The sequence below is a fragment of the Apteryx rowi genome, unplaced genomic scaffold (assembly GCF_003343035.1).
Source record: "Apteryx rowi isolate R43461 unplaced genomic scaffold, aptRow1 scaffold_151, whole genome shotgun sequence".
Classification (NCBI taxonomy): domain Eukaryota; kingdom Metazoa; phylum Chordata; class Aves; order Apterygiformes; family Apterygidae; genus Apteryx; species Apteryx rowi.
Genome location: NW_020447764.1, coordinates 8,734 through 27,487, shown reverse-complemented (window position 1 = coordinate 27,487; position 18,754 = coordinate 8,734). Strand labels below are relative to the sequence as shown.

Here is an 18,754-nt window from a genome sequence, read left to right as displayed (position 1 = left end):
TTAAAACCAAAGAGTAGAAGATCCAACAGCATCGCCTGTATTGCTACAACACGTGACATCTCTGATTTATTTAAGATTGCATAATACCTAGATCAAAGAATTGTACTCTGCCAAACACAAATAACTGCCCCCACGTATTTTCATGACTGACCTGGTGCTGGCCGGGTGACATGCCTGGCTGGGCACACCTGGCAGCAGGCGAGAGGCAGTCCCCAGCCGCACAGCGTGGCTGCCCCGGGCCTGGTTTAAGCAGGAGCACCTCTGAGGACAGGTCGTGCTTCTGGGCCTAGGGAGACCGAACACAACTTCCAGGTGCCGATTTCATGGTGGTCCCCAAACTGCTATTTTTGCTGCTAAGTGGCAGCTCAGAGCCGCTCTCTCGCTCAGGACATCCGCACTTCCCTGGGCCAGGTTTCCACCTCTGCTCCACAAATGGAAAGGAGCGTGCTTGAATAAGGTGAGCTTACCCACACTCGAATGGTATCAGGTAAGGATTTGGCCCTTGGGTATACAAACTGTCCTGCAAGCTGGCTCAAATCCAGCCGGGTGTAACAGGAAGATTTCTTTTCTGGAAGAGAGGTTGAATTTTCAAACTTCAGAAGAGCGGTGTGCCTGCTTAACGAAGGGCTCCTTCCGACACAGTCCCCGGCTCCGGCAAGGCGCCTGCCGCAGGGTCATCTCACCTAGCTTTAAATGCCTACAGGGCAGCTGTCTGCCTGCAAGAGCTCCCATGTGCCGCCTACGCTGCCTTCACGTGGAAAAGAGAAAGTGGAGCTTTTAGGACACAGTGCAACTGACCTATTTTAGGTACCTACTTTAGGCTGAGATGAATCACCCCCAGCAGCGCCTGCTTCTCTCTGCTGACTGTAAAGGGAGCTGAGCTAATCTACCTTTGGCCAGGTAAATTCCAACCATCATGCTGAACACAAGCAGGAAGAAACGCACAAAAATGTTGATCGGAAGCTACCAATTCACAATATTAACACTGTGCTGCGCATAAAGAATTTATGATCTAAAGAGCAGAAGATCCACTCCAATTAGGTTTAAATATTAAGCTGTAAAGATTGTGATAACACAAGTAAATTAGTATCTCAGAAGCAGATCCCTAGAGTAATTGCACAGTTGTTACAAATTGAAGTTGCAGAAAATTACTATTTGCAAGGATGCACGAAACGTAAAGCTAATTTCTCTTGATGTAGGCCAGTGCAGTGATCTGAAGGCCTAAAACATATGCGGTCCAATTAGTGTAGCTGTACAAGTAAAGCAGGAAAAAGCTTGAAGAGGGTGACTGATAAAAGTTAAATTCTCGACGAACGAGCAAGGTCCCTGTAGTTCAACTTAGATCCATACAAGGCATATGAAGTACAGAATAGGGGACTCAGAAATCTCCAAATACAGAATTAAAGAAAATCCAGTATGAGTGAAATAGAGGGTGCTGCCAGTGACTGGAACTTGGCTGCTTGCCTTGCATATGGATAACCAGCCTATTTAGAAATGGCTAACAACAGCACAACAGAACATGGTACAAAAGATGAAGGCATATAGCAGTGCACACAGAAGTTACCGATATCTGTAAAGGAGAACGAACCATGCCTTATTCTCTCCGAATTCAAGCTGTTGGTCAGCTAGCTCCTGCTGTGTGCTGCTTCCTCCTGGATATACGGTGCTACCCGTGCTGCCAACCCCACCACATGAAAAAGAAATCTGCTTTACAAATCCAGCGACAAGGTAATTCATGCGGCTCAGCAAAGCTGAGGTGGGATTGCAGGAGGTGGCACTGGGGACGGACTGAGGAGCAGCGAGGCAGGAGCAGTGACAAACACCCTGCCTCTGGCGCATCAAGAGTAGGCAAGAGCTGCTGTACTGCCAGCGGTGGCCTTCGGGAAGGGCAGATCCTCAAGGCTGGCCCCATCCCAACCACAGTGCAAAGCAAAAGGACCCCAGTCTGCTGTAAAATGCTCAAGTGACAACTGTGCAGCAGCACATGCTTGGATTTACAAAGTTCAAGTATTTTAATAGTGGTGTAGTATCTCATGCAACATGAATAAGGGCTGAAAAGCCTGTCTAAGCTTTCCAGCTAGGCTAGTTGGTCTAACAGAAGACATTCTCTTGGCCTAAAAGCCTCGCACAGTCTGCCTAATAATTCCACGGTGGGAGCATTTTATCAGTGTCTGAACATGACCACCAGCAAAGTCCATTTACTGAACCTGGGTGAATGAAGTTGAATTGTAAGCAAAGACAATTGTGTGTTGGGGTTTAAGGATGGGATTTTTAAAAGTACAGAAAAGGCTCTGAGAACAAAATCCCATCAGTTCTCATATGACTTGCAATCCTAAATTCAATCTTGTCAATTTTGCCATAACCATCAGGGCTGAGATTACAATCAAACTATTCATAGCTAAGTTACATATACAGCTATATCAGCCCTATAACTATTATCCATTCCCCTATAACTCAAGGTGTCATGGCTTGAGATGCAATAAAACCTAGTTTTTTAACTGAACTAGACTAATGACATATACGATCTTCAACAAATACTTTTTTATTAAACATACAAAGAGACATAATTTGCATTTTAATATTTTGGAAATCACAGAATCACAGAATGGTTGAGGTTGGAAGGGACCTCTGGAGATCATCTAGTCCAACCCCCCTGCTCAAGCAGGGTCACCTAGAGCACATTGCACAGGATCGCATCCAGGCAGGTTTTGAATATCTCCAGAGAAGGAGACTCCACAACCTCTCTGGGCAACCTGTTCCAGTGCTCTGTCACCCTCGCAGTGAAAAAGTATTTCCTCATATTCAGATGGAAGCGTCTGTGTTTCAGTTTGTGCCCATTGCCTCGCGTCCTGTCGCTCGGCACCACTGAAAAGAATCTGGTCCCATCCTCTTGACACCCTCCCTTCAGATACTTGTACACGTTGATAAGATCCCCTCTCAGCCTTCTCTTCTCCAGGCTAAACAGGCCCAGCTCTCTCAGCCTTTCCTCATAAGAGAGATGCTCCAGTCCCCTAATCATCTTTGTAGCCCTTTGCTGGACTTGCTCCAGTAGTGCCACATCCCTCTTGTACTGGGAAGCCCAGAACTGGACGCAGTACTCCAGATGTGGCCTCACCAGGGCTGAGTAGAGGGGGAGGATCACCTCCCTCAACCTGCTGGCAACACTCTTCCTGATGCAGCCCAGGATACCATTGGCCTTCTTGGCCACAAGGGCACATTGCTGCCTCATGCTTAACTTGGTGTCCACCAGCACTCCCAGGTCCTTCTCTGCAGAGCTGCTTTCCAGCAGGTCAGCCCCCAACCTGTACTGGTGCATGGGGTTATTCCTCCCTGGGTGCAGGACCCTGCACTTGCCTTTGTTGAACTTCATGAGGTTCCTCTCTGCCCACCTCTCCAGCCTGTCCAAGTCTCTCTGAATGGCAGCACAGCCATTCAAATAAATCCTACTAACATCCACTGATGATGAACTAACACTTTCTTTTACTGGCCCAAGCACTACACTGGGCTATGTGGTGTTTCAGCTTCAAGAACTGTAAATATTTACAGCAGACTCCTGTTGACTGTATATTTCAAATCCTGCTATAAATGTGCAGACAGATAACAGTGGGTTTTCTGAAGCAGAACCACTGCTGGCTGGAATTTAAGAGTCAGCCTTTATGATTTCAGCAAAAGCTGGTAACATCCATGCACAGAAGTGCATGGACGGAGTTGGGTCCCAGGCCGGACTGAGTCCGCAGGGCTCTGCATGATGATGTCTCCTGCCAGGGCTGGGCACATGCAGCACTGAAGTGGTAACACCAAGGTCAGGGCAGACCACGCAGAAATTAGAAAAGATCATCCAAGCCATGAATCTAGAGGATCCTTCATGCTGGAGGTGTAATGTTCATACAGCACTTCTGTTCTAATATATTTAAAAAATCAGCTTGTTTTAAAAAAAAACAGAGCAAAAACTCTCTGTAATTTTTCCTGACATTTTAAGACACAAAATAGTATTTACTTATAAAACCATCTACACTAGACAAACATACAAAGATTCCTGAAGCTGATTTCCTGAAGAATAAATAACACTACAGAGGTTACAAACAAGGATCTTCCACTTTTAAATTTCTATCTACATTTTCATCACTTAAGCTTTCAATGCCTCTCTTTCCCAATACAGAAGGCAGGATGGCTGCAGCCTTGACTTTTCAACAGTTGAAAGGGGCAGTTTTGCTAAAATACAGCATTAACTTGAACCATCACTGTATGCAGTTTACTTCTTTTGAAAGAGGATTATGTGCACTCTCCAAAGGCACCGGAGGGTTTGGGTTTTTGGAGGGAAGGTGAGAGAGTTAGTTGATGTATTTCTCCCCTTTTGCAGCTCAGCCCATGAGTGGGAAGAGGGTAATAATATTTATGATACATCTCCTATAGCATACTTCTCTACTTTTTAAGACCAGTCGCGGTCTCCAGATAAATTACTGCTCCATTGTCAAACATTCACAAAAGAAAGAAACATCATTTTTACCGTATAAGAGCAAGTCTGTCTTTTTCAGATGGATGATCATCAAGCCACTGCGAGTAGCGGGCAATGGACCACTCAGCCCTCTGATACACAGAAACATAAACAAGCAACAATTACACATAAATGTGAAAAAGGACACACATACCTATTTCAGAAACTAAGATGAAATAAATGAAGGCCATGTGAGGCTCTTAACACTGAAGTTATGCAGGATCAGGAAAGAAATCAGAGGCAAATAACAGGAACAGCTCAGTAAGTTATTTGGGAGCTCAGAGATGAGATCTGACACCAGCATTTCACCTAATTCAGACAGCGGTTTGAATCTAGATCTTCTACATCCTACGTGAGGAGGATCCAGGCAATTTGCAGGCTAGGATGAGACCTGCCATTTCTTTTATGAGCTGATAGAATATTAAAGAATTGAGAAACTATTTAAAATCAGGCTATCATTTTTCTGCTCTTAATTTAAATACAAAATCAATGACTGTAACACCTTTGCTATAAAATAACTAAGCCAACAAGCCATATCAAGTATGTGCTCGAACAATTTTTAACTAAAATAACTAGGGCAAACAACAATGTTCATCTCTCCTTAGGATATCTAAGGAGCAAGGATAGGCTGATCTTGTTACCTGGAAGGGTGATTTTAACTCTGGTGGTGCTCTTGTAAATAAGAACTGAAGAATAATGCTGAATGGAATAAGCTCTCCCAAAGCTGGGCTATTGGCAATATGCTCACTGGTCTGGAACAGCAGTGGTCTGGAAAAATGTAACAATACACTTGTGAAAGAAAGGAAAAGCTTCTCTTATGCATTAGAGTAATACCTACATAGTGGCAATATTGTGTTAGGACAGAATTATCTCATTTTTTTCCACTAGTCTGCATCTTAGTTTTTCAGCATGTTTGGACTGTAAAAATTTACAGTAGTCCTCTATTTTAATTAAACAACACAAGACTGTAGGTTGTATATTTTAATGAAAACAGTTGGGTAACTCCAGAGGTCACTGTCATAAGAAGTAGCATGCTGAATGCAACACAAAAAAGTACAATTTGGCCAACATTTGCATGACTAAGAATGTTAAACCACAGTTATACTCTGCATAAAATTTAGAAGGAAGGACTTTAATTTGTTTCTAATTTGCATGTGGATGTTGCCAAAAAGCTTTCAATCAGAACTAATAAAAGGTAGTAAATTAGTTTTGAAATATAGTTTGGCCACACTACCAAGTGCTACAGAAACTGTGACTGCAACTCACCTGAATGACCTCAGCAGTCTGTAAGATTTTCCTAGGTCAGACACTCGTCGGCAGAGTGGTGCTACTGCTAACTCCATCTATGAAAACAAAAATTTGAATTTGAATTAGACTGTCCCAGAATATAAAACACAGAATATAACTAGTTTGCCTTTAAGCAATAATTTGAACTTGCAGGCTAAGTCATCAACTTATCACCAGTGGCTGCATTTGAGACAAGAAGCTATTCTTTCCTTTCATTTTGCATTGCCCAAGCCAAGACTTTTGTCTTAATCTTGGCTGACACAGTAAGTATTGCAGGACAAACAATAGCTATTGTCCATGAGTAATCACAGAAAGGGTCTCATGGGCTTTCTGTGATTGATGCTTCGTTTATCTTAGCAGGTTTATTTTGTTAGTGGTGAGTATCCCGATGAAGCATTTATGTTAATATCCCCAAAATCTGGTCTCAGACTGGGAAGAAAGCAAATCTAGGCATGCCTCTGCAACACAGTATCAAAGCAGTACCAATGCACACCTCCTTCAGTCAGGTACCCTCTCCTTTAGGGAAGGACAAGGTTAAAGTAATTTATTCTTAAATACTTGGTCACAAATGCTGGGGCACAAAACCTACACAGATTAGAAGACAGCTGGGACCCTTCTGCCATAGGGTCATATGGAACCACAGTATAAAGAGCATCTATAAGAGCATCATTTTCTTACTCAACTGTCTGCTCCCTGTTAGGGCTCTGAGTCACAGCAGCCATCTTTAGAAATAAACATTTTTTAACACTTTTTTTTTTTTTTTTTTTTTGCACTCTGTAGCTCAACTGCCTTTTCAAACAGGAGCTAGACTCTGCTTGGGTTTTTATATCATTCACACAAGACTAAATTCCAGTCATGGATTCTTCATTGATTCTTCATTACCAGCCAAGACGTACAGGTGAGAAAGAACAATTTCACTTTCAGATCCCGGATGGAACCCCCCTCAGCATCATTACATGGCAAAATTTCAGTTAATATGCACAAAAATCCAACAGTACTGCCAAAAAAAAAAAAAAGGTGAAGTCATTTTCTCCACATATGGATTAAGTCTTTATTTTTTGCATTTCTGGAGTGTCAGTCAACAAAAGAAGGATGCAAACTTTATTCTTTATGTATACTTTTTAAAATCATGGACATAAAGGACTAATCAGACTTTGATTTCTGCATAATGCACAATTAAGCTAAGTTTCAAAGGATCAAAGCTAAAATAAGTAACCAGGTCAGAAACACCATAGCATCAGCTTCCCATTTAAATTACATTGCTGAGCTAGTTCAAAGCATCTGTGATAAGATGATAAGTACAATGAGGTCTTTAGCACTATTACTCTTCTCAGTTGTAGCATTCTCTCAAACAGAACTGGCCACTCAAACACCAGCTTCCCAGAGAACATGCAGCTGTGCTTCTCACTCACTGTGGTCATAAACAAAGACAGTATGGCAAATTTTGTTGTCATACTTCATCTAAAACCAGAAGAAAGTAAAGTAGTAATTAATGCAAAATCAAGGCCATACACTTTAGGCACCCAGCTTTAGCAGCACACCATTTAAAGACGTGATGCTAGCACAGAAGTCATCTCACCTATCTTTTGATATCTACCTCTGAGCTAGTGCTGGGTTCTCTTCATACTCAGTGGAGAGAAACAGCCACTTCCGCAGTGTGATACATCCTTCCCTAAGGTGGATGTCTAAAGCAGGTAGGGTGAATCACATCCAAAAAGCGCCTGTCTACATGATGTGTCATGAGACAAAGCTGGAGAATCCAGAGTGCCATACCTAGGTACCCACGCTTCCTCTACAGGCAAAGAAGAGAGGAAGGCACCCCTGAAAGGTGATGAAGGAAAGATCACACAGAGCTAGCTTACAGAAAATGCAGAGCCTCTCCCTGGAGCTTAGAAACCTTGGAGGACATGCCCCACATTAAGCACTTCCAGCCACTTGATATCTATCTGCATTTTATATTAGGCAGAAACCCATAGGAAAAGAAAGTGAATAAAAAACCCAGGAAGCAGAGATAAGAAGCTTTTTCTCCTGTTTTCAGATTAATGCTCTAGCCCGGGGCAACAGTCAGGCTCCCTCCTGCCTGCTATCCTTCTGGCCCCTCTAGTCTAGGCTATGAACTGGTCCTTCTTCAACAGTTGGGTGGGACCCCTGCCCTGTGTTCCCTCACAGACTGAGGTCTAGGTCCCCTCTCCTGGCATGCAGGTGCAGGGGGTCCCTAAGTCTTAGACTAAAGAGCATGTACTCTTTAACTCAGCTCCTCAGTTCCTGAGCGAGTGCTCTATCCATTAGACAGCAGTGCAAAATGCAAGCGATGAGCAGCCAACGTCCCAAGGCTTGAGAAAGAGCTGTCAGCACCCGTGCCACGTGCTGGCCTCAGTGGCATAAGTGAGCAATGTTTTGTGCCTGTTCACAGGACAGACAAGCTTTCCCCAGGGATTTCTGCAGGAAGGTGCTCTGACTCCAAACTCTGATGAAGCTTAGTGCAAGTTCAACATATTGTTTCCCCAGGTTGGACACTTTTGAGCATGTACAGGAGCCAAGAGGCAGGTCTGCTGCACAAGATCAGGAGCAAGCGGCCAAAAAAGAGGAGCTGATAAAGTAGGCTTTGCTGCATCATGATACAACACCTGCACAGGCTCTGAAAAACAAATGGGAGCAAGACTCTGATTTCTTCAGAGCTTCTTTTCAAATATTAGTATTGGTTAGTGGCAGCTGGAAGAAACTGATATCCCATAGGAGCTCTGGTGTCCCTGCTCTGGTGGGAGCTGCAGGCTTGTAGCTGTGAAGAACTAGGGAGAAGATAATTCTTTTAGGTGCTTTAGGGAATTTTCTAATAGGCAACAAACTGTCATTCTGACTTGTGAAAACAGAGATGCATGCAGCAAACTGTACTCATGGGGAGAAAGAGATCCCAGCACAGCAAAATATAATTTGGCTTAATAAGTTTTAAATGATCCTTTCTCTCCTGAAATATAATATGATGTAATGAGACATAAGTGAAACTTCACTGTTTCTACAGCTTAACCAATTATTTATTTAAACAAATTTAAATGATCTCTCTGGAACATACTTAGCAGTTTCCCTAAATCAACATTTTTTGGTCTTAAATACTAAAGAATACAATTTACTTCAGAAAATTCTTTTACTTCGTCTCCAACCTTTATTCACTCTAGGAAATTATTAGTATTGCTAGAACTGGATAAATTTAATGGCAGCAGATGGTTGATTCGTGAAGAACTAGCTGCCAAAGGAAAAAAAAAATGTTTTTAAGCTTTGCAGCATACTATACCATCTAGAATTGACTCACAAAGAGTGGGAATGAGTGAAAAGTAATGTGGTAAAAATGTACATAAACCACAAAAACTCTTTTTTTATTTTTAATTTCCAGCACTAGTGCGCTAGGTGTTATAACCCAATCTCTCCATTAACAACTAGAATTCGAGTAATACCCAAGACTGTTTTTTCGTTTGGACCTCATCTGTTTGTCCGAGTCCAACAATTTGATGAGATGCTACAGCACCTTTCTGCTGTCACTTTCTGCTGTCACACATGCTGGGCTTCACGTCTCCACGATCAGCCGTGCTGGCCGGCACCGCCAGCTCAGGAGCGGCTGCTAGGGAAGAATCATTTCGCTTGGAGCAGCTGCTATTTTTAAGGTGCAGGAATTGGGCAGAGAACAGAACACGCATCGCTTTTTGGTTTTGTTACCTGTCATCACCTGAAGCTTTGTCAACTGTTGAGTCATGCAATATGGTTACACGGTAACAGCTTTTGCTATGCTACACAGCTACAGTTTCCCAAGCATTTTGGTGAGCTTTTACGTGCTGGGTGATGCTTTTGGCTGTCTGCAAGCCAGTGGTGGTATCGTGTGCGCAAGGCCTTTTGTGCAGCCGCATCCTATGGGCTTTACAGATGAAAGTATGAGCAGTACTTCTGGTGGCCTTTCCACATTTCTCTCCCAAAATTGCACCTCTGAAAAGTCATATATCTAGGTTAAATCAAATCAGAAATTTAGCAAAAGGAATTGCATGTGAATGTCAAAAAGAAAGGGACAGCTAGGATGGAAGAGGGCCTAATGACTGTGCCTCATATCTTCTAACTTTGTTCAAAGCCCATTGCTTTTTCATGATTTATTCATGTTATTTTGCTGTGCTTCAGAGAACATAATGACAGACTCCTGCCCAACTTCTATATAAAAAATATGCCTCTTCTCAATGATTCTTGCTCTCTAAGCCTAAAAAGGCTTTATTATCTTTTCTTCTCATATGACCCTCTCCTAGCCCATGGCCAGCTGGTCAATTATTTGTTGAACTATTCACTGGCTAGCCATATTGTAAAAAATACATCACATGGCTGACTTCTCTAATCTGATTATGTTCAGCAACCCAAGGGTAAAGTTAATACATACTCTAGATACAGATAATGTGTATATACTGAAGAGTGCTTTGAAAAAATCCATAGTGAAGTTATTGTTTAGTGCCTATTGTAGTGTTTTCAAGATCTCTCATTACTAAAAGGCTATTTTTTCAGTTGGAAAATCTTAACATTAAATTTTTTAGCAATTATATTTCCTCCTGGCCAAGATGAATTCCAAGTTTTTAAATGTTAACTCAAAATGCTTTTTTCTAGCCATTCACCAAGAGAGAATGCTTTAACAAGCAAAGGAGTAGAAGAGCTCTGAATTATTATACGAAAAAAGCTGGCCTTGAAGGGATGTGGAATTTGATTTCTCCACCATGCAGCAATTCCAAAACGGTGATGTTTAAGTAAATCTTTCAGCAGTGTAATGCCTACAAAATATTGCACGTCAGAAAATAATTTCCTCCTTCTGGTAAGATAGGTGGCATTAAACATTAAGTACATTTCAGCTTTAGTAGTTTTCATCCTTATGACTGCAACTGTGATTAAAGCATACTGCTTCCTTTACTTCCACTGTAAGAATCTAGAAAGGAGATTTTTTTTTAAGAAAAATGATAAAAAGAATTTTTACATTTGTGTGGTCATGTTTCATCAAAGGAGCAAATCTATTTACATTTTTAAAAGCCAAAATGCCTGTTAATATTCTTGCTTTTTTTATGCCACATATTGAGTCAAGGAACTAGATTCTGACCATAAGCTAACCAGTGGACAGAAAGACACCTAGATAAGAAATATATGAAGCTATATATATAACATCATCAAACCAAACAGGATCAATAAAAATAGCCGACTTGACAATAGCTGAAAATAATCAGTCATGACATGACATGAGGTTCCTGGCAGAAGCAGTGACTCCTACTTTATATGACACTGCAAACATACACATATACTATGAAATGTTGGGAAAACACGTAGTGCCTTCATGCCATGAAGCATAAGCATTACTTAGTCCTTGCAGTTTCTAGACTATTTGAGTTCCATGCAGTTGTGATTTGTATTTGCTATTAATAAATGGCTATTTTTCCACATGTGCTTAGAAACTTTATTAATAGACTATCAATTTTCATGCCAAATATTACTGAAGAATCTCTATTTCTTCTAAATAAATTTCTCAGTTGATCATGTTATATTTCATTCTTTGCCACATGTGTAGCAATTCTAACAGGTCTAAGGAAGGCCTGAATTATGCACCACAGATCCCACAGTATGCCTAAGTGCAGGTGCTCTCACAACTTTGAATACTGAGCAAGGCAAAAGATCCTGTAGAGCAGAACTGGTACTCCCTTGGAAACATAAATGTGGAAAAAGCACCACTCAGAAGGGCTTGCTTGCCTCTAGGAGAACATTTTTTCAGTCTGCCTAGTACTGAATTCAAAAGTGAAGCTTAGTATTATGTAAATGAATACTGAATTATGGTCACCTGAAAAATATAAAAACAAAAGAAAACAACTTGGTCCAGGTATCTCTAACAATGAGCTGAAAAGCAATCTTGTGCAATTTCCTGTATAAAACCCGAGAGCAAGAATAGAGGTGGATTCAGCTTGTACACTGGCTATGTTAAACAATAAGTCCCAAGAAAAAGCACAAGATGTGATAATAAGCTTGCAGCATCGCAGGCATTTTCTGGGCTTAAAATACTTCTGTGTTTCTGTAAGCACCAACGTTCGTGAACTCATATTCATGATCTTCAGGCATATTTCATGCCTATTGTACCTTCATTTACAGCTGCCAAACTAGCACACAACTACTGGAGTATCTGTAATGCACAGGATAACAAAATGCAATATTGACACTGTGCAACCTGGGTAAAACAGAGGATATAAGTTCATCAGAATTACAGCAACAATTCTCAACTGTATATGTAGCTGAGCGTTACTCAAGAAAATTGGCCATATTCTGCACCTCACCAAACCCAGTCCTGAACGAATGAGGACTTGAAACCTCAGTTCTGTCTCCCTTTTGTGTACATACACTTGCTGTTTGAGGCAACTTATTAGCGAAAAAAGTTTGTAATGCAAAACTTTTCAAATCTGACTTGCAACCAAAGCTATTCTGCTGAGAATAAAATAAAGGTTTTTCTAACTCTGAGTGAACTGACAAAAATGGGTGTAAGCTCTGTTTAATGAGCTATCCAAAGTCTGATGCAACCATGAAGTTATTTGACTTATTGCATACCTATTTGTGATAGGACCTCAAGTTAATCAAAGCTTCTGGGTAGATCTGCCCAGATCTTCTTCTTGCAAGTAACCCCAAAACAGCAAAAGGAGTTTTAAATCACAAAAAACAATTTTAAGCAGGAACACATAGCCCTTTTTAGTAGAGAAAATCCAATTTAAAATTCAAAATGACTGTACAAGACAGAGCATAAGTAAAAACGGTTTATAAACAAACCTCCTCTTACACCACAGGGTCTTTCCAGGCAGGTCCTTTCCTTCAGGTTTGGTTTTACTCCAAAAACGTGGTGCCTTTTCTGGGCCTGAACACACTGCACACAGAGTTTATGGCCCCCAAGAAAAGTTTATCCTCCCTACCATGTTGGAGGTCTGGCTAAATACCTGCACCTGGCTCTTCTCAGTCCGGAGCAGCAGCAACCTCCCCTTCTCTTCAGAGGGATGCAGTCATTTCCTTGACACACCATGCAAATGTCAGCAAGGAAATGCCCTGGTGCCTGTCCATTACAGCCACAATTCAGACTGCATATTCAGTGAATATGCCCAGGACTCCTGCTCGTTCTGAGCAGCGACATCCTCCCCGACAGGGTTACCATGCAGCCGGCATCCTGGACAAATTTTCCAAACTCATCAGGTTTTTGGGAGGGGAAGACTCACCACCCCCCCTCCCCCAAATGGATACAAGGCAGCCTTCATATACAAAACATTTCAGTCCATTTTCCATTATTCTGAACCACAGGAGACTAGGACATTCTGGACAATAAACCCGGTGTGCAGTCTGGGACACCCTAAGGAGCTCTGTGCACAGATACACAAGGGCATAGAGAGAGTGTTGAGGTGACTGCATGGGGCTGGTTGGACCCAGCTAGTTCTTGTATTAAGTCCACTTTTAAAAAAGACAAGAATATGATGCAATAAGAAGATGAGGAAAACACAAGGCAGCCCCCAGAAGCAGCAATAGCTGAAGGCAGGAAACAAGAAAGAATTCAAAACCAGTGACTGTAATGGTACCCTGATTTCTTTTCTTCCACAATAAAAAAGAAGAGAAATCAGAAAACTTATCTTCATTCAGTTGTCCATTCAGGAGCTATACTCAGCACAATGGGGAATAGCATGCAAATCCCCCCGCACTGAGATGAAAACATACCATCATTTTTTACATAAAAGGCAACCCATGTCAGAAAGAGAAAAATATGTGTTTAAAAAGATAAACGAGGGATATTTTTAGTATTATAATAATAGGTGCTCAGATCAGATGCTCTGTACTGTAGAATTAGGTACAGATATTTCCCAAATTTATACTACTTACTTTAGTACTGCAGCAAAAATTACAAAAATAATCTATATTCCTCTCAGGGGAGGAGTCAACTCTCCTCTTCTCTCCTATTTTATGCCATTATCTTCAAAACAGAGAAGGGAACTGAACCTTCCCATTGAAAGCAATGGAAAAATTCCCCTTAATTTTTATGGTTAAAGACTGGTTTGCTACTTTTGAGTAAATGAATACAAAAAATTTACTCAAGAATATGTAAGGTGAGGCTATTGCATGGATTAGTCTACTTTAAAAAAGTGACAGTTGTATGAGAAGCCAAAAACTGAAAGAGCTGGGCTTGATTCTTGCAATAGCTGAATCCAAAACAAAATGTCCCAAATGGAAGTGTCCTAATACCTATCTCTTAAGTTGGCTATGACAGCTGAAGTCCCTATCCAATGCACGTGCCAGAAGGCACCAGTTTCTACAACTGTTTGCTTTAAATTTTGATTGAGTAAAAAGTATTGATACCTTTCAGTATTAAGTGTACCTGTGCAAAATCCGCTGCAAGCCGCATCTTCCCACCTTCACCAAGGGGCCTTATTAGACTGGCATTGCGAATGAAAAGTTCAATTGCTCTTTGAGCCATGGCTTCAGTGTTATCAAAGACAAAGTCAAAACACTCAAAATGTCTGAAGTAGTCGCTCATGACTCTTGCTATAAAACCCTGTAGTTCTTTCATGTACAGAGAACAAGGGACATCTGGTTTTCCCGAGCTTAGTAATGATCTGCCAAAAAAGAAAGAAGAAAGAAATGAGGGCAGCTAAATTCATCTTTAAAACCCAACCAAAAACTATTGGAATCTTTTTAATTTCTTTCCTACCCCATGAAGTAATTTCCCCTTAGTGGCATGAATTATAGAGCCTCATTTCTGCTCAGAATAAAGAGTGTGTAGCTCCCTCTGAAACTGTAGTCAAAAATCTTCTTTATTAGCCATTCTCATTCTAACGAGATAAAGGAAATCACCCCCTCCTATCCAACCCACAGAGCCTCCATCAGCCTGGAGCCTAAAGCTCAACTCCAGCCCCTAAATTTAAATGTCCTAGCTGTTGATTTAAAACTCTAATAATGGATCACAAAATATAAGCACATGTCACAGGGTTACTAGTTTAGTTTATTCCAAATTCATTCTCTGCACAGAATTAGTTTCCTAGATTGCTCCAAACCCGGGATTATAGAGTCAATCTAATCAGCACAGAAGCAGCACAGAAACTATAGAAACACAAAAATAATCACCTGTCTCTTTCTTTGAATCATAGCCAACAGAGCTCTCCCAGACTCAGGAGCTTGAGCACACAGAGCATCTAAAAGAACTTAGGCCTTGGCTGGAATCAGTCTATCCACCTAGAGAGGTATTTTGCTAGGGCCAGCAACAAAAGAGACAGGGTAAAATATTGTTTAAAAAAAAAGTTAAAAGGAAAATAAAAAATGCCTCTGAAAATATATTTTCAGTGAGTTTCTGAGAAAGAAAACAGATAAGCAGGGGAGAAGTGATGTCTACTGACCAAATCTTCCGCATCCACAGGACATCTCATGATACAGGCAATGTCAGAACAGAGATACCAGCCAAACCAATGCTCAGGAAGAAAGAGTCAAGTAGAGCTAGGACTGAAGATCTTTGAAGATAAAGAATACTGGAAATTTTAATCTAAAATTTTACAGAAAAATAGCGTAATACAATAAATCTGAGCTTTCAATAAACATAATTTTTTGAACCATTTCATATTCAGTAACACTTTAGGAAAAAAATTGTGCAGTTTTGAATCTGAAGTTATATGCTTTATCTTGAGAACAAGAAGTATTGACAGCACTGAGGACTGCCCACAAAAAGTAAATTTTTGAAACAGAAGAGCTGGTTTTTTTGAGCACAAAAGGAGCCCCTGCTTGGTTTTCTTTTCTTTTTAAAATGAATTTTACTCAACTGATATGGAAAAAAAAATCAAAAAGAAAGATAGATGCTACCTGATTAGAGTCATTTGTTTCAATAGTAGGTCTAATTCTGCCTTCTGTGCTAATTGACCACCTTACATTACCTTCCCCCAACAAACAAGGGCTCTTGCTGCAAGGACATTGTGGCAATAACAATTTATTATGTTTATGAGGATGTCTAACTAAGACAATGGTAAATTCAAAAAATAGTGCTAGTTACCCAGAAAAATCTTCCTGGTGCATAGTGATGATAATAGCTTCCACTGAATCTCCTACAGAGTTCAGCAACGGTTGAACAGCACTACCCATTAGATCATGGATTGCCTAAAATAGAATAAGAAAAAGACAGACAGAAATAAGGAAACAGAAACTAGAAGCATTTGCATTTTGACACCTTAAAAATACCTTGACAAAGGATCAACAGTTCATTACACACAGCTGCCTTTTAATTTCAACAGTGGGTTTTATTACTCTGTATTAGAAATTACTTAATAAAAGGCAAAAGCCTAACATAACACTTATCTTTATTTGACCGTATCAGTAAAGTACAGAAATAAGGCTATTTACAACTAGCATGTATGTAAAGCTTTCATTTGAAAAGGTGCAGTACAATCTGACATTCCTGGGTTGTAAATATGCATGTTTTGGTGCACACGCTTTGTTCAGCCGTTCTCTCCCCAGAGATACGCAAGCTGCTCTTCTCTCCTCTGTGCATGACCCCTCCCAGGGAAGGGCACAGCAGGGTGGATGTGGATAGCTGTCATCCGCACAGCCCACCAAGAACCCCCACAAAAAAAAGCAGCAGGTAGCACAAAGATCACAATTTGGGGGAGAAAAGGAGAGGGATGATAAAAAAAATCTAATTTTTGTCATTTGTGTTCCAACCATTACAAGAATAGTCTTAAATGCAAACACTACTTAAGCAGTGATTTTGCACATACAACACATACGTAGTTGAATATTTGAAATTAATATACACTGTTGGCATAAAGACTATACTGACACAAAATAATATCAAGAAAATTAACACAACTGAAGTTAAAGTGCCCATTTTACATATGTCAAACAAAGCAAACCTCAGCCCTAAATCTAGGGCATATAGACGCTCAATTACCTTTAAGGCAGTTGTGATTGTTTCCTCAGCAGCTGCTGGAAATGAGCTCTGATTGGTAATTACCTAAAAATTTTAAAGTAATTGTTAAAATACTCAACATTCAGTGAATGATTAGAATCCATAACATTTAATTCCAGTAAAAAGCATGCTGAGTTACTCTTAGTAATGAGTGGTTTAGAGGTATAAATAACTATCAGTAACTATAAATAACTATTCAGATAGAATTGTCAGTGTACCAGTACCAATCCTTTGCTGTCAAATTTCCTATGGACTCTGCTTCTACTGAAGACCAAGAAAGGATTCAACTGAGTTCAACTGAAACTTAGCTGAAGGGTTAACAGAGTAAGAAGAAAATTAAGTGGTGCATTCTCCTACTACTAAGTGTAGGATTTATGGAGAACTGTGCAAGCAGCTCTATGGTAAATATCTGAACAAATGGTTATATTCTTCCTTGGTACTATGACTGTTATAATATAGCATGTTAAATAGCTGCATGTACAGCTATAATAAAATTTGAATTTTAAGTCAAGGAATGAACGGAGGAATATTCTACCATTTCCTTAGTTATGAACACACCATATTAGAATATTTTTAAGCCAGATAACTACTAAACTCAAAGTCTGAATCATATCAGATCTCCCTCCAACACTAAGGCGCACGGGGTTCATTACTAAATACATCAGAGAAAGCAGACTTAAAAGTTGATCTGCCATCTGTTTGCAAAATCCAAGCAAATTTTATATGCCTTTTTTTAACATTCTTCAAACATACCCACAGTCAGGAGTACTCACGATCCTGATTCTAATGAGGCTAGGATTTAATTATGATTAACTACAACTACCACTGTATCTGTTTGTTTTAATCTGCAGAGACTGTGTAACCATTGGCACCACTAAGTCAGTAAACTGGAATTGTTCAGAACTGTGCTTAGTCCTGCCAACATTTCCAGGCCAGACTTTGGTCACAGTAATGAGGCATGGAGATACTCCTGAGGTGGTGATTCTCTTGATTTCATCCTTCATTTTTCCTTTTCAGTTTGGTTACAATTGTGGGAAAGCAGCAAGGGTCTTCTGAGAAAGACAAGCCTAAGCTGAGGCAGATGCAGACAAGGGCTACCAGGCTGACCAGTACAAAGACAGAACTTACTTGATAAGAAAAAACAGAAAGAGTATGATCGTTTAGGCTCATAAAACACCAGCTGTGAGATGTGATTATTCTCAATAAACACATCCTTCACTCTGCTTTTAATAGTTGCATATTTATAACATAGTGGTGCTTCTAAGTACCAACCAAGTCTCAAGGCATTGCCCAAATGCATAGTAAGATGCAGCTCTTCACCCAAATTGTTCACAATCCACTTTGAAATGAATCAGGGTAGTATCAAAGCATGACCAAACTGGAGGAGGAATGAGGGGGTAAGAAAGATGAGATCACCTGATCACACTCTTATGCAAGCCAATGCCAGTAACTGTTACAAGTTCATTTTTGAACACTTAGAAATTTGAAATATAAAAATTATTTTTAGGGCTTTGTCATAACAGAAAACAAATCTTTTGTGGAGAAAACAGACCAGGAATATCAATCACTTCACCTAAAAACATTCCTATTCTTACACTGAGAGCTATTTTTTGGTGACATCTACATGCAAAATTGGCTGATGAGTTCCAGATAACCATCAGTGATCTCAGTTGAGTTTTGCAATGTGAGATTCGACCCTGTTAGAGTCTGTAGCATGTGCTTCAGTTAAAATACTGTTCTGCCTCATCAAAAACCATAGCCATTCTCTACTATTTATTACAGTCAAAGCTGCCAGCAGAATTTCCATTATGGCTTTTGAACTATGTGCTATCCATGTCTTTGATAGCTTCCTATTTTACTAGAAAAATAATATATAATAAGAAAATAAGCAAGCCAAAAAATACTACTAAAAAGTAAACATATGCTAACACATCAAACAGACTCCGTTGCTGGAATTTTCAAACAGGGTCCCATGGTCATAGAAACCAAAACCCTGTTGCCAACACCAG

General features: G+C 40.3%; 1 protein-coding gene across 1 annotated transcript in view; it reads right to left on the bottom strand.

Moving 5' to 3' along the window:
* The window catches only part of LOC112962646 (conserved oligomeric Golgi complex subunit 5-like), a gene marked incomplete at its 5' end in the record, with an annotated part of 30,178 nt that overhangs the window by 7,751 nt on the left and 3,673 nt on the right, over positions 1-18,754 (bottom strand). Inside the window, 6 exons of the mRNA XM_026058995.1 lie at positions 4,508-4,587; positions 5,137-5,263; positions 5,762-5,838; positions 14,175-14,412; positions 15,834-15,937; positions 16,728-16,790. Of these exons, the coding sequence (XP_025914780.1) occupies positions 4,508-4,587; positions 5,137-5,263; positions 5,762-5,838; positions 14,175-14,412; positions 15,834-15,937; positions 16,728-16,790 (689 nt within the window). The remainder of the gene's footprint in view (positions 1-4,507; positions 4,588-5,136; positions 5,264-5,761; positions 5,839-14,174; positions 14,413-15,833; positions 15,938-16,727; positions 16,791-18,754) is intronic.